This window comes from Hemibagrus wyckioides, linkage group LG01 (assembly GCF_019097595.1).
Source record: "Hemibagrus wyckioides isolate EC202008001 linkage group LG01, SWU_Hwy_1.0, whole genome shotgun sequence".
In the NCBI taxonomy this organism is placed as follows: domain Eukaryota; kingdom Metazoa; phylum Chordata; class Actinopteri; order Siluriformes; family Bagridae; genus Hemibagrus; species Hemibagrus wyckioides.
Window position 1 is genome coordinate 9,044,628 of NC_080710.1, and position 15,977 is coordinate 9,060,604.

The 15,977-nt window shown below is 40.9% G+C and overlaps 1 protein-coding gene across 2 annotated transcripts in view; it reads left to right on the forward strand.

Annotated features, from left to right (window-relative positions):
* Positions 1 to 7,758: 7,758 nt before the first annotated feature.
* si:dkey-246i14.3 (ephrin A4) overlaps positions 7,759 to 15,977 on the forward strand; it is a 44,265-nt gene continuing 36,046 nt past the window's right edge. The window contains exons 1-2 of one of the 2 annotated variants that reach the window (XM_058398632.1): positions 7,759 to 8,011; positions 8,115 to 8,416. In XM_058398632.1, coding sequence (XP_058254615.1) covers positions 8,304 to 8,416 — 113 coding nt within the window. In that variant the 5' untranslated portion in view covers positions 7,759 to 8,011; positions 8,115 to 8,303. Of the gene's footprint in view, positions 8,012 to 8,114; positions 8,417 to 8,862; positions 9,004 to 15,977 lie in introns of those variants that run through there. The other variant, XM_058398636.1, reaches the window with a different exon arrangement.

Here is a 15,977-nt window from a genome sequence, read left to right on the forward strand (position 1 = left end):
CTCCTTATTATTGAGCAAACAATGCCGATCTTGTTATTCTCATGCAATGTATCATAGATATTGTAGTTCTTTAATAATAGCTAGTCGATTTATGTGGCTTCAACTGTGAAATATTCCCAGGAACTCGCATTTGATCTTTGAAAATATATAATTTTTCTTCTCTCACTATTGAGGCTACTTCTCAGCTCCAGGCTTTAAACTGCCATCAAAAGCTGCATGCTATGAGGTTTGTACACAGGTAGTGTTGCATAATAATTGTAAAAAAAAAAAAAAAAAAATACTGCATGTATGCTAACATGACCATGTGGTGACACACAGTAGGGGGAAAGCTAAGAAACATTTGGACAACCTTATAAAACCTGCTAAACATTTCTTCATGTAAGGATGAAAGGTTTAGTCTGTCTACAAAGAAATGTTTAGACTGACGGAGACATAAAGAATCCAAGAATGAAAGAGAGATACTGTACGATCGTGTTACTTTGATAAAAAAAAAAAAGAGAGAGAGAGAGAAAAATATACAAGCATTAGATGTTGAGGAAAACGCTTCAACTTCAAGCAGGATACCAAAATTAAGACACACAATATGCAAATTCAGCTAAATATGGTAATAACAAACACATAAACTGCTATTGTCAGAGATGATTGATGATTCAGGGAGAGATATTATAATGGCAGGAATTTTGGAACGTTTCATGTTCTACTGGAGGCTGACATTTTAAAGATCAGAATTAAGTTTGCATACATTACTGTCATTAAATAAAGAAAATTATCATTTTAAAACATATTGGATTCTTTAGACGATAACCATGTTTTGCATTAGGAAAACTAAAGCAGGCGTGAATTGAATTAGTTTAACGACTAAGAAGCAATTACTTGGGAAAAGGAAAGGAAAAAATTAATAATTATTAGATTTAGTGTAAAATCATGAATACTGCAATGATGTGAAGTCTCCAAGTGCAGCCCATAGTGCATTATCAAAGCAGACAGGCAGACCAATAACAAAACAGAAATCATACTGGGAACTGGAAATATAGCCAACTGGAAATATGGCTAAAAACAATTTTGCCAGTAGAAATAATACAATAAACCAACACAATTGAGGAGAATTATTTATTTATTTGAGCTTTTTGTTCTTGGAAAAAGGAACAGCTGTGGCTGATATTTAATAGCACAATCTACAACAAGGACAAATCAAGTGCTAGTATGAGCCAGTCAAGTGCAGAGGATATGCTGGGATGGAGCCACTGTAAAGTAACCATAGGGGCTTGCAGTTCATCAATAACCTCCCAGTGGAGGCACATGGGCACAAACTTGAGCTGGGGATGTGAACAATCAAAGAAAGAGAGGCTTAAACACCAAAGATCAGAGGATCTTTGATGGAGGCTGGAGTACTGGGGATGCCACTAAAGCAGGAATGGCAGCAAAGAAGGAGCTGAAGGCTTCAGCAGCCTTGCTGTAGGTGCTGTATGGAAAGGCAAAAAGGACAAAGAAAATAAAAGGAATTATACATTTTCGTGAGCAGCTACTGATCCCAAGCTGTGGTGAAAGGACCATATTTCAGTGCTAAGCCATATAGGCTGACTTTATAGGTTCTAGCATGGCAATATTTTCTAGAACTTCCATCAATAGTCGTCTTTCTAAACTTTAACCGAGTAATGCTTTCTGGAACTCCCGACTGCCCTGTTAGCTCTGGCAGCACCTCGGCCGTACTGTCCAAGACACAAGGTGGGATCAGGTTTGAAGTAATTCGAAGGCACACTCCAGGACACCAGATGGCACACCCGCTGGTATGCTAAAAGCTTGACAGTCAGGGTCAGCAGTGTCTCAACAAGGTGAAAGTGACAGGCTCAAGATTTAGATCCTTACTGGAAGCTGTCAGAACAATGGCCTAATTTTAGCAGAAGTCCAAAGTTCCTGCAAAACCTAAGGAACCACATAAGTAGTGGCTGGAGGAACCACTTAGGCTGTGGCCAAAGGAACTAAAGCTGTCAATGCCAGATTGACTGGAGTTACTGAGACAGCAGGAGTTGAAACAGGAATTCCAAAAGCACAAAGGGGGACCAGGAGAGAGGATAGATGGGAATAGTTTGAGACTACTCACCCATGAAGTGCAGATTTGTTTGAACTGGAACCTGAATTGAACTTGGACTGATGTGGATGTGGCTGGAAATTGACAACACAGGTAGCAAAGGCCTGAAAGGGACATAACAAAGATTGTCACTGGTATTATTCCAGCTGCAAAGAGAAAAGGCTGTCTGACTCCGAGATGACTTCCTTCACACTGGGCACATCGACTGCCATGGAGACCTCCCACATGCCAACTCATTATGAGTCATCTTCTCTTGACTCCCATTGTTGCTATTCAAAGTTAGCAGTGAGAAACACAATGATAACCATACTGCTCGAGACCCGACTATGCATTGTCATGGGAACTGAAACAGCTTTCCCCTAATAGGCTTCTTGCTGATTTCTCTTCTTTCTGGCTGGCCAAACTCAGCAAGAACGACGGGAGTAATGAAGCTACACTTAGAAAATGTAGAAATTTAGAACCCCCTAAGAATTCTTCAGCTGTCCCTCTGGGCAGACCCTTTAAGGCTCTGTGTAGAACCTTATAACAGATCCTTTCCTTATCACAAAGGGTTCAAAATACAAATCCTTTTTGGAACCCTTAATTATCTGGCCTTTTTTTCTGAGAGTACAGAACAGTGGAAACTTTTTTTTAGCTTCTTTTGGGCCTCCCAAATTAGAGCGGAAGCCAACTTGCGAGCTTTACCCACTGGGTATGATAAAGACCAATTTAGCTTCTTGCAATAGAGAGGTACCTAACTTTCTACAATATTATATAGTATCAGAGGGAGTGAGACCCATAGCACCAACTGGGAAGCTGGCTCTCGTCACCAGGGAGCTTTAGAAGGGCATTTCGGAGAGAGTGATTAGAGCCCAGGTTCTAGCATACTCACTATATTAATGGTTAATGAAATTAAAAAGAATAAAGGCCTTGTTTTTATCTCATTAAACACAGAGAAATAGCAAACAACTCTCTTGTTTTTCTTCCCCTAAGGATTATAGCTAGGTGAACCGTAATCAGGTCAAGACTCTTACAGACCTAGGGTTGAGTAATCTGAATAGTATAGCAAGGCAGACTACAGTATACAAACACTGGCTCTAGATTCCACATTCCAAAGCAAATTGCTGTCAAAACTGTAATGGAAATTATTGAGAGGAAGGCAAGAGGAAATGACCTTCTTCCTACCGCTATTGAAAACAAAATGAGTCCCTTGTTTCAAAGAAAGAACAAATACACTGATACAGATGGTCATAATAATTGAAGCCACTGTTTAAGGATTTTAAATAAGGACACACACACACACACACACACAGTTTTGAACTTCAAAAAGACTTGTTATCACATGACATGTGTTTGTCCTTTATGTTAAGGACAATGAAAGCAACCAAGCATATTGAAAACTTTTTTTGTATATAAAAGGTTCAGGGAAGCAGTGCTAGTGGTTTATGTGACAGAACTGAGAAAGGAAAACAAAACAGATGGGTAAGCTTTATGTTTGCCTTTTGAGCGGACTATTAACTTGCACCAAATCCAAACAGAAATACTGGAACGCCCAGTCATAAATCAATCAAAGGCCCAGATTATTGATGCAGTATTTTAATCACTATGTAGCCTACTAGCATACAAAATGTTTTTTCATACACTACTACATAGACTGCTCAAAAAAATTAAGGGAACGCTTAATCATCACAGTATAACACTGAGTCAGTTTAAACCTCAGGGATATCAATCTGTCCAGTTAGGCAGCATAAGTGATTGTGAATCAGTATCACCTGCTTTGGTGTAAATAAAAGTGACAGCAGGTGCACTGCAGAGGCAACAGCAAGATAATCCCCAAAAAGGGAATGGTTTTGCAGGTGGTGGCCACAGGCAATTGCTCTCTCGGTATCCTTCCTGACTTAGGGTTCTTGTCACTACTTGTACTATGAGGCAGTACCTGAAACTCAATCAGGTTCCACAGCTAGTCCAGCTGTTCCAGGATGGCAAATCCATACATGCCATCACAAGGAGGTTTGGTGTGTCTTCCAGAACAGTTTTCAAGAGCATGGAGAAGATACCAGGAGATGGGCTATTGCATGAGGAGAGCTAGACAGGGCTATAGAAAGATTGCCAGAGCATTGTCAATGCCTTTATCATACAGCTTCGGAACGATGAAGGCATTGACACCAAATGAGAACCTTTGCGACATTCTGAATTGGAGCATTTGAAGCTCCCAAGTAGCGCCACAGACTGTCCAGGAGGTCACTGATGCCCTGATTCAGGTCTGGGAGGTAATACCCCAGGACACCATCGCATCAGGAGCTTGCTCAGACGTTGTCGGGAGTGAATACAGGCACGTGGAAGCCATACACACTACTGACTTACATTATGAGTTGCCGTGGCAAAACTCATGGAAGTTTTTCGCTTTGATTTTCCATGTGATTTTGAATCCAGCCCTCAATGGGTTCCTGATTTTGGTTTCCATTAACCATTGTCACATCATTTCGTTCCTGAAGAATTACACAACGTTTATAAGTAAAGATTTTCAACTTGAATATTTCAAGTGTGATCTAAATGTTCCCTTAACTATTTAAGAAGCATAGTTTATATAGAATAGCATACAGCAAGGCCATGTGCATGCTGGTTAATATGTGTCTCAGATCTTAAAAATGATGCAGAAACTTAGCTTTCTCTGTGGAAAATCTTCAGCTGCTTGCTACAAATGTCTATAATCTATCAGCAAGGTTAGTCAACATCATGCATTCCAGAAACAGGGTAATTTTCCAGGCTAAAAGTAGGGGGTGTAGATGCCAAGGGAAATTGTTTTTCAGAGGTTTTGATGACTATAAAAACACACAAACATAAAGAAACAGAAAATTGATTTCTTTACTACTATCGAAATAAATGACAAAAGCTTGACTGACTTAATGTATAACCAAAATTGTCTCCTTTACTTTATATATTATGATTATAATGATGATGATTATAATAATTTTGGGGCAATTAAGCAATATTGGTTTATTTAGGGTACCAATCAAGTATAGTTGACAGTGAATGTGAGAGATGTGTAGGTCATGTACAGTAAATGACATACATATATATCTGAGACCACTAGTAAAAATGTGCATATTTTCATCCTTTTTTAACTAAATACAACATTTTCCATTACAAATTATATTAGCGACAACTTGAGAAGAAAATCGAAGGGTACAGTCTTAGAAATATTGTAAAACCTGACAATCTACACTACATGGCCAAATGTTTTGGACACCTGATCATCACACCCATATGCTCTTTTTGAATATATTGTTCCACATTTAGTCCATTCTTTGCTGTTATAATAACTTCCACACTTCTGGGAAGGATTTCCCCGGGATTTTGGAGCATGGCAGTGAGAATTTGTGCTCATTCAGCCACAAAAGCATTAGTGAGGTCAGGCACTGATGTCGGGCAGTCAGCATTGCAATTCATCCCAGAGGAATTGCGTGGGGTTGAGGTCAGGGTTCTGTGCAGGCCACTTGAGTTCTACCACACCAAGCTTGGTATACCATGCTCACATGGAACTTGCTTTTTGTACAGGAACATGTTTGGATCACTTAGTTCTAGTAATAGGGGAATTTTAGACGTCCCAGACCATTGTGCGCATAAAACTTTGTGACAAATGTTTAGGGAAGACCCATATGTGAGTGTCCAGGTCAGGTGTCCACATACTTTGGGCCATGTAGTATATGTTAAATCAGCTCCATCGTATGTCATATTAACTTGTGCTGCAATAGTGGAAAGGATCAAAATGAATAAAATCTGACCTTTTGTACAAAGGAGTCATACATTTGCTTAGATTTAAATAGTGACCTTGAATTAGTGCATAATCTTGAATATTGAAGATAGAATAGAATATTTATTTTCTTTGTTTGAATTTTTTATTTTCAATTAAAAAACATCAGAAGCAACCAGATTTACAGTGAGGTCTCAGACTTTTTGACCCCACTGAATACAATACTCAATATATTTAGATAAGATAAGAAAAGTTAAGATAAGATAAGATAAGATAGAATTTTATTATTTCTGAAGGAAATTCTTTTACCAGATTACAAATACATTTTTAAATGTAATGAATACATTACAAATGTATTCAAAAGTACAAAATGTATTCAAAAATATAAATGAAATGAAGAATAAATTAAATATTCTATATACAAAATGTAAAAAAGTATTCAAAGTACAAAAAACGTTGTTAGGGAACTAGAACATATTGCACATAATATGATATTACACATGGTATTATTTTAACATGCATTGTAATTATTGTTGAATTTTAATACTGTCAGTATTAAATTTTCCTACACAGGATTGTGGGGAGCCTGGAGGCCATGCCAGGTGGTTTGGGGCATAAGGTGAGAGACAACTTAGACAGGATCTAACCCATCACAGGGCACAATCACACACTATGAACAATTTAGAGATGCCAGTCAGACTATGGGAATTGATCTCAACCCTGTAAGCATGGGGCAAAAGTGCTAACCATCAAGCCACTACGCCCACTATTATACTAAGCCCACTATGCCCACAATTACACTGTGCCTACTATGCTCACTATTGTTCGACGCCCACTATGCCCACTATTACACTATGCCTACTATGCTCACTATAATACTATGCCCACTATAATACTATGCCAAAAATTACACTATGCTCACTATTATACTACGCCTACTATGCCCAGTATTATACTATGCCCACTATTATACTACGCCCACTATGCCCAGTATTATACTATGCCGACTATACCCAGTATTATACTATACCCACTATTATACTATGCTCACTATACCCACTATTATACTATGCTCACTATGCCCACTATTATACTACACCCCCTAAGCCCACTATTATACTATGCCCATTATGCCCAATATGCCCACTTTTATACTATGCCCACCATTACACTATGCTCACTATTATACTACACCCACTATGCCCAGTATTATACTATGCCCACTATTATACTATGCCCACTATTATACTACACCGCCTATGCCCACTATTATACTATGCCCACTATTATATCACACCTACTATGCCCAGTATTATACTATGCAAACTATTATACTACACCCCCTATGCCCACTATTATATCACGCCCACTATTCCCACTAATATACTACACCCACTATGCCCTCTATTATAATATGCCCACTATTATACTATGCCCACTATTAAAGTACGCCCACTATTATACTACACCCACTATTATACCACGCCCACTATGCGCACTATTAAACTATGCCCACTATTATACTACACCCACTATTATACCACGCCCACTATTAAACTATGCCCACTATTATGTTACGCCCACTATGCCCACTATATATACTACTCCCACTATTATACCACGCCCACTATTATAGATTCCTCTAGATAACTGTAACTATTCCCAACTCACCCTGAAGATACCCATGAAACGTGAATAAAAGCTCAAACTAATGAAAAGCCATGTTGGATTTGGCCTAGAGGAGAAAACCCTGACACCTGATGAACGTGAGCTTGCGTAAACTAATTTGAAAAGACTGACGCGCACCGTACCAGCACGCGACTCACCTCCAGGGCGTAGCTCCGCCTCTGCTGCCGTGCGATTGGACCAAAGTTTGCATGACCCCTCCCTCTGCCTGTTACCTCTCCGCGCTGTTCCTTGGCAAATGAATCAGCGGCCAGGAGACGCGTCAAATCACTGTCAACTCTCAACGGCTGTGATTGAAACCCCGTGTATTTACCACTAACTGCTTTTTCTCTCTGTTCTCGGTATCTGCGAGTATTAGGAGGACCCGTTCACAAAACCGTACTGAAGTTGGAGTTACATTTTCGAAGACTTACATTTGAAAACTTTCGATAAAGTGAAAATATGGCAGCATACGGAAACGCCTGGGGCTCCTCGAGATACCTCTGACTTGGAAGAGGGAGAAGGTCTGACATTGCTCGAGCTGATGTCTTTTCTTTTCTTTTCATTTCTTTCTTTTTTTTTTTTGCTGAGAAATTAACCCACCACTGAATATATTTTCCTTTCCAGTAAATCCTGCGGTTCGGTTAACAAAAACAAACAAACAAACAAATCAAACAAACAACCTGGACGGATATTCCTGAGCTCTTCTGGCAGAGGTCTAAAAAGTTTGTGAAGGACGTAGCGCGCATTTCTGAGTCAGATCATCTGCCTCACTGTTCCTGAAACTCATGAGAAAGTGAAGACTTGGATGCAGATATGAGTTTTCTCCGCTATTCACACACACTCCCAGTAATGATTTTGCTCACACATGTGCTCTCGAGTGCATTAGCAAAGCGACACCTCATCTACTGGAACTCCACCAACACCAGGTAAAAAAAACCCCACACACATCTCACTGGACCTCTCCTATACAGTGTATATATAAATAAAGAAGATGCAGAAGATCTTTTCTGTCCAGTCTGCTTCACTGCTTTTTGTTCAGAAGCATGAACATCAGAGGCAGGTATAATTCAGCTCTGTGTATTCAAGGTAAAACGACTTGTACTGTAATCTTGGAAACATTTTATTTTATTTTATTTACGTTATTATGTCCACTTTTCTGTAGACTCTCTGTTCGCTCACGTCCTCCGTCCTTGTGAGTTTTGAGTGTTTCAGATGAAGCCCTATTCGGATCAACTTTAAAAAACTGTTTTCAGATTTCTCCTATAGGTTCAGACCTAAGCATATTAAAAAGGATCTAGCTGGCAGAAGAAGAAACAAAATCTGAAATTAAACTGAAAGTGAATTGCGGCAGTGATCGTCATCGCGATCTTTAACCCTGTTCCTTGAAGCTCGTTGTGCAGATTTGAGCAGAGAAGATCAGGTTCATCTGGAGTGGGTGTGTTGGATTAAGGCCGCGACTCAATGCTGAATGATGAATGATGGTGGATCTCCAGGTTGTTGAAAGCTGTTGTTGGTATGTAGAGACACGAAAATCACACTAATCTAACGTGTGTATGGCGAGGGTGAGGGTGGGGGGGTTGGCGCAGAGGGATGTGAGGTTCTTTCTGATTTTTCTGTAGTTTATTGAAGGTCAGCTGCTTTTCCAGGTGTTGCATGAGCAATGATTGGCTGTTCAGGTTGTAAAAGGCCTGGAGGACTTAGTTGAGCTCCACCCAACTCAGGAAGGCAGGGACAACTTGTAACTGCTGTCCTCACACACACACACACACACAATACGGGAATCTTGCTTCAGAATCATAAAGCACAGATCTGCATATTACCTTATCACTGACAAGAACTTTAACCATAAATTTAAGTGCAAATTGCTGTTTTTTTGGTTTTGTTTTCTGCTACTGATATTAAAGTTATGCCCTGCCCTAATTATTGTACTAAATAAAACAACAGCATCATTAATAACACATGAGAAGAACCAATATATTGAGATGGCAAAAATCTTAAATAATATATAAGGCATGTATTATAAAAAGTCATAAAACACAAATGTTGGCACAGCAGATTTATTAAACCGCTTATGCATTTGGATTGCCGTATAATCAGCTGTGAGTTTGTTTTGGAAAATGAGCATGCATTATGGGGGGGGAGCAGGAAAGTATAGAAGAAAAGAGATTGGGGTGGGGTGGTGGTGGTGATGGGGGCAAACAGATCGTAATACTCGACCGGGAAAATCTCAAGAGGCTGATGCGTCTGTTCTGCTCTCTAATGGCCGTGGAGGGTTTTTTTTTTTTTTTCAGCTCTTTAGATCGTATATCTTATCTGCATTTCTACCAGTTTGCTTTACATCGCCTTGTTCACAATCTCTTCCTTGTGCTTTACTGAAATCCACACATGCACGTTTCTTGCTGTAAAGAGTTTTGATTTTTGCGTAATTCCGAGCATAGATAAACACAGACTGCTGCAGCTGGAACATTTGCAGTCAACTGGCCTGTAGAAAAGCCAGAGAGTCTTTAGAAATACAGCTCTACATTACAGTGGAGAGGAGTGAAGAGAAATATATGTAACAGAGAATAAATGAGTGTTATGGTTTCTGATCTTTATCATAGTCTGACCACACAGTATGAAAAATATTTGGTATTCACATATCTGAGCTTGGAAAACATAGCTAGGTTGATGATTCGGTTTTATTTTTTAAACATTGTCCTGTTACAGGAAGTTTTTATATTTATTACCGAGTTCTTCGTCTTCCTCCTATCATCTTTGCTTGACTGACCACTTCAGTTTAATGGATTTAATCCAAACCTCAGTAACTCAGAATCAAGTAAATGTATAAATAACGTCGACCGTTTTCCGTAAACGGAAAGTTCAGGAAATAAAAAGCTCATCATTTATACAGCCGAACGTCCGTCAGATGAATCTGTACCGAGGAGAAGCCATGCAATATGCAACAGCAAACCGAAATATATTATGCATAGTAGCAGAAAGCCGATCCGTAACAAGAAAGCATAACAAGCCTCCACTTTCCGATAGAAAATCCTGTTTAAAAAGATTACACCGTATTTCACGCATCACATCTGGAAATACCAATTTTCCATGACGCGACCTGTAATCACATAACTCCTTGCTTTTCATGCTATATTGTCAGACTAGTCTTCTGCATACTCCCATTACCGCTGCAGGAATCAAAAGCGATTACTGTACACACGATGACGATTTGCATGCTTCGTCTTTAACCCTGTAACGTGTATTTCTCATTACTGTCTTCCAGCTGGTAAAAATAAAATATGTGCTTATAACCTGTCATTCAGTCAGACCTAACGATGGAGGACAGAGCCTTTTCTCTATTTTCTTCCTCCTGTACATTCCTTCCAATCCGTATGTCGTAAAAAGCCACGTGGCCAGACGTGTGCCTGTAATATGGAACTGGAAAACTAAAGTACTTCTTTTCCTGATATTTTTTTATTTTTAATGCTCAGAATGCCTTATGATTTTGTGTCTTAATTGTATATCATTAAGAAAAAGCTCGGAGCTGGAAATGCTGGGTTCAGGGTGCAGTGTTTTTGCCTGCCCGATTGCATCACGGCAGCCTGGATATGGTCTCTAGAACGATTCGTCTTCTCTTTAGCACGCTCGCACACCTCGTACCATCCGCAGTAAAACCTCTGCTTTCTTCTTCACTGTTTTCCCGCATAGTCTGTGTGAATCGGAGGGAGCCGGAGGAGAAAAGCGAGGCTTGCGGCTGATATTAGTACTTGAAAGGTCTGAGATGGTGTGTTCGGAAGCAAACTTTTTAGAACGTGCCATTTATTTGCAGTTTTACCAGCTCTTTTTGTAAGAAGTAGTGTAGAACGTCACATGGAACTTGACTCATTGACGGTATAGACTGATCTTCCACTTAGCTCTAAGTAGGTCTGTGTATTTTATGTCTGTAGCAAGCTTGAACACATTTCTCATTATAAAACAGCAGAAGATTCTCTCTCTCTCTCTCTCTCTCTCTAGCCCATCCTCCTTTAAATCTGCATTTCCCTGAGAGCTTGAAGAACAACAATCCTGCTCCGCTTTTTATTTATTTATTTATTTATTTATTTATCATGCACTAATTCCTCGTGAAGTCCAATTGTGTTTCTGCCTAATTGAGTCTGTTGTCTTAACGCACTCGTAAACGCGTGTCTCGCCTTGTTTTTGTCTCTCACACACGCACACAGACAATGGCATGCGTTTTGCTTCACTCGTTACGCAGGGCGCAGGACCGAGATGCACACGTATCGCTCGCATTACTTTTCCCAACACCAACCACAATTTCTCTGGTGATTGCGCCCAATTCTACAGTCCAACACCCTGCAAAGTGTCTTGCGTCCCTCCTCCTTCCGTAAACTGCCAGTTACTAGAGCCGCAATCAAGAGACCTACTTCTAAATAATTACCTTCCTCCCCAACTTCCCCCCCCCTCCACCTTCTGGAGGCTTCTTGCGCTTTTTGATTCCTCTCATGAAGAGAACTATGGTTCTCTATTGCTAACAGATGGCATCTTTTATAGGCCGAACTTGCAGACCAATATATTTCGGCGTACACTGCCTAACAGCACGTCTTGCTAGCTCTTAATTAAGATAAAGCATGCAGCATCTCCTCTCTCGCATGTTTATTGATCTCCGAGCCCTACCGTGTGATAGCGATGTAATCAGAAATGTAGCCTTTTCACAATGATGAAGCTCGCTCTGGTTCTAATCGCGAGCTTGTTTTAAAGCGCGTCTTGTGAAATGCTCTCCCGCAAACGTTCATCTATCACTCTTCCCTCTAAAGGACGCCCGAGTCACTTGGGAATGGGAAAGTTCGGAATTGTGCAGAGCAATTTTTCAGGCCGCTTGCCCTTAAACCGCACTCCCCCAGACGTATTAGCCTACTACAAGCTGCGCCGGAGCTACATTTCCACTTCCAAGACATAACAGCCTGGAGATATATGCTACATTTATTACCGTGGACTGAGAAGAAAAAAAAAACGATGATAAAGTCTGCCCATGCTCATGCAGAGTCTCACCTTGAAATTTTTTTTTCCCCGAACAAGCTCAGAAGGGGTTTAAATGCATCTGTTTAAGGTCATCATTTTATATATGTATGAGATGTGGATGATTAGGGGCTTGTCGGGCTACCCCGCGTCCGGCAAAGAAAGCAGGTTTCCTGGATATTTGGCTAATATCGATAGCCATTCTCCATGCAGATGTTATCTGCCGCGATGCACCATTATCTCCCACCTCCATATTGACCAGTAGCGCTTCTCTCAGCAGGGTCGAGTCAATATCATGCAATTTTGCTACCCTTCGGATGCCCTGTGTGTGTGTGTGTGTGTGGCAGTCAGGGATCAGATCAACGTGTCTGCTGTGAGACCAAACGAAGCCTTTCTCCGCACACCGCCTGTATACATATGCTGCATGTATGAAGGCGAATCGGCTTCTGTTTTGTTTGAGAGAGCATGTGGAGCAGGAAATAATAAGATTTGGCGACTTGGACGAGTACGTGTGCATTTTCAGTTCTCATGACTTTAAGGCCGTCTGATGCAATAGCACTGAAGTGAATCTGCATGAATCAGAAATTATGTGGAAACGGCTGAGTGTACCTTCATGTTTGAGTCATGTGCTGTGGTTCAGTGTGGAGGAGATGGATGGATAGGTAGCTAGATGGATTAGGTGTAGGAGAGAGGTTTTCACTTCCAAACCATGCTCACTCCATGCAAAAATTTGAAGGCCTTTTCCAACATCATCTGAAAATGAAGGGTGTAAATGTGCAGTTGAGAGACCCAGTTTTGTTTGGAAGGAAAATGGCCACCTTCCCCACATGTTTACTCTGCGTTTTGACCCCTTTCCCAACGTTCCACTCGCTCAGTCGCTCACAGAGAAGCGCAGACTCGCTGTGGTAAGTGCATGCTGATTGGACCTGTGGCGTGCAGAGCCGTTCTCTCGATCCGTAGGGGTCTTCCTGAGTGTTTCTGCGTGTCTGAGTGAATATTGTGTCTCAGGTGCGCTCGGTAGGGTTTGTTGTCGATTGAAGCGCTCCGTTTTCTTGCTCTTTTGTTCTGAAAGCGAATCCTGACAGATTTCCCTGCCCTTTGTCCGGAAAGCCCACCACGCACCCACAGCACGCATGCACGCACGCACCCTCAGAAGAAAACCGAATTAGGACGAGCTGCCGAGGTATTACTGCGTTTACAAAATGATATTAGAGCGTAACCGAGAGGAATCTGCCGAGATGTTCCATTTACAGCGTCCCCCGTCATGGGGATCAATTGTGAATTGGCAATCTTATCGACTGTGTTTTTTTTCTTTCTCCAGTCTGTGCAGTATGAAATGAATGCTGCAAAGCATGTACGGTATAAAAACGAACGCCGTGTGTTAAATTAACCCGATATCAAGGTGCGGACGTCTTCTCCCCCCGCGGCGCGACTCCCAGCTCTGTTTAGCTAAGAATCTTTCTGGTCGCATGCTCCAACTCTCAGAACATGTGCTGCTCTTGTTTCTGCTGGTCTGTTTGCTTTAGATTAGGAGAGAAAAGCACGCACATGCTCGCACACCTCAGGCCATACTTCACCAACAATAATGACAAACTTTGCCGTTATTGTTCCTGCGTGCGTGAATGCGTGCGAGTACACACAGGAGAATAGGCCAAGAAAGAAATGCTAAGAGCAAGCTATGCATGTTATTGCGCATTCTGTTTATTTATTTGTCTCAGCTTATGTTAACAGATTATCTACATGCTTCAGGTATAGATATGAAATATTTATGTAAATATTATGTATTGTCAGGTGTTTTTTTTTATTATTATTATTTCAGACTCCGTATTCATATGTTGAGACCTTGCCATATTATGGAAATCTTTCTTTTGTTACTTGTGATTTGAAAGTGAAAACTAAAGTAAGCAACACACAAATACGCTTAAAAAAAAAGATAAAAAATTTGCTCTTTAAAATGTTAATCTTTAAACTATGGCTCATATTAAGACCGCAGCTAGTTGGTTAAAGGTTAATAACACTCCTGGAACAATAGCTCTTCATATCAGCGAGTTACACATTACACAAGCTGGCGAACGTGTCGTCCGTACAGTAGGGGCCACGTATTAGAAATGCAAATCTGTAGGCGGTCCGGAATAATGATCCATCTTGCTGCAGGTCGTAATCCAGCAAACGCTCCTTTTATTACCAGTTTTCCCCACAACACGCCATGTAGCACCATTACCTCTCTGCCTCCTGAATGCCAAACAACTTTGTCTAAATTACGCAAAAAGCTTTGAAGCATAAAGATGATGATGGTATGCTAGAAAGAGTGATAACGATAGAGATGTGCCTTGATGGAAAGTGATAGTGATGCTAGCTCCGTAATGAAAATTGCAGGGCTGCGCCGCTTTCGGGAACAGCGCCGTGCGGTTGTCCATGGCGAATTAGAAAAAAAACAAACAAACAGAAAATAAGCATCCCTCCAGCGTTCATTTCGGCTTTATGTATAATTACGAGGGGCCATCTTGCATGCATGTGCATCTGCAGTGCGTTATAATGTATGTGGTGTTGTCCGGTTTGTGTTTGTCTCTGAAATGAAGGCCTGTACTATATATTTTACGGTTCGATCACCGAGTGGCTTTTTTTTGTGTTTCAAGGGTTTGTGTGCTGCGCTGATTTAAAGCACCGCTTCTTATCTCCGAGCGCTCGCTTATCTAGCTAGCTAGATAAGCGAGCGCTAGGGAGGACCATTTTATTTTTCTTGCGTAACTTTCCCCGTCACGCGACTCTTTCACTCCAAGGCTTTTGAAAGTGTCCGTTTTGTTCTTTCCCGAGTTCAGACGTGTGAGAGCGCACATTAATTTTGTCGCTTCCTTCTTACATGGCCGGTTCATGTTTCAATTTGTAATTCATCATTCCATTTTTCTCTCTCCATTAACCCCAGCATAGCTTTCTCAATCTCTCTCACACTCCTTCTCTCCCCATCTCTCTCTCTCTCTCTCTCTCTCTCTCTCCCCTGAGATGGAAAAGACATTATGCCCGTGCTGGATGGATGGAGGCGAAGACAAGGAGGAAAAGGCATTAAGCAGAGAAGGGGAAAGAAGGTGGAAGGTGGCAGAGAATGAGTGAACAGCTTTCGGGTTCCCTAAACTGCAAGGGAAAAGTCTCTAGGGAGAAGGGGACGAGGTGAGGGAGCAAGGGAGGAAAAGATGTCGGCTGGTATTACTGTCAGTGTCAGGTTGGAGGAGTGGCGAGGAAAAAAAACAAAAACAAAACACACTTTTTGAGACTGAAGGGAGGACATTTGGTATGCAACGTCAAACTGCTCTCTGTGTGTGTGTGTGTGTGTGTGTGTGTGTGTGTGTGTGTGTGTGTGTGTAGTAGTGGTTTGTGGTGGTGTATGTTTATTATAGGTGTTTACATTTACCTGTAATTACATAATTATACAAGAATGGGCTCATATGACTTAATTATTTTAATGGGTAAAAATGTGTAGTGTAATGGGGTGTGTGT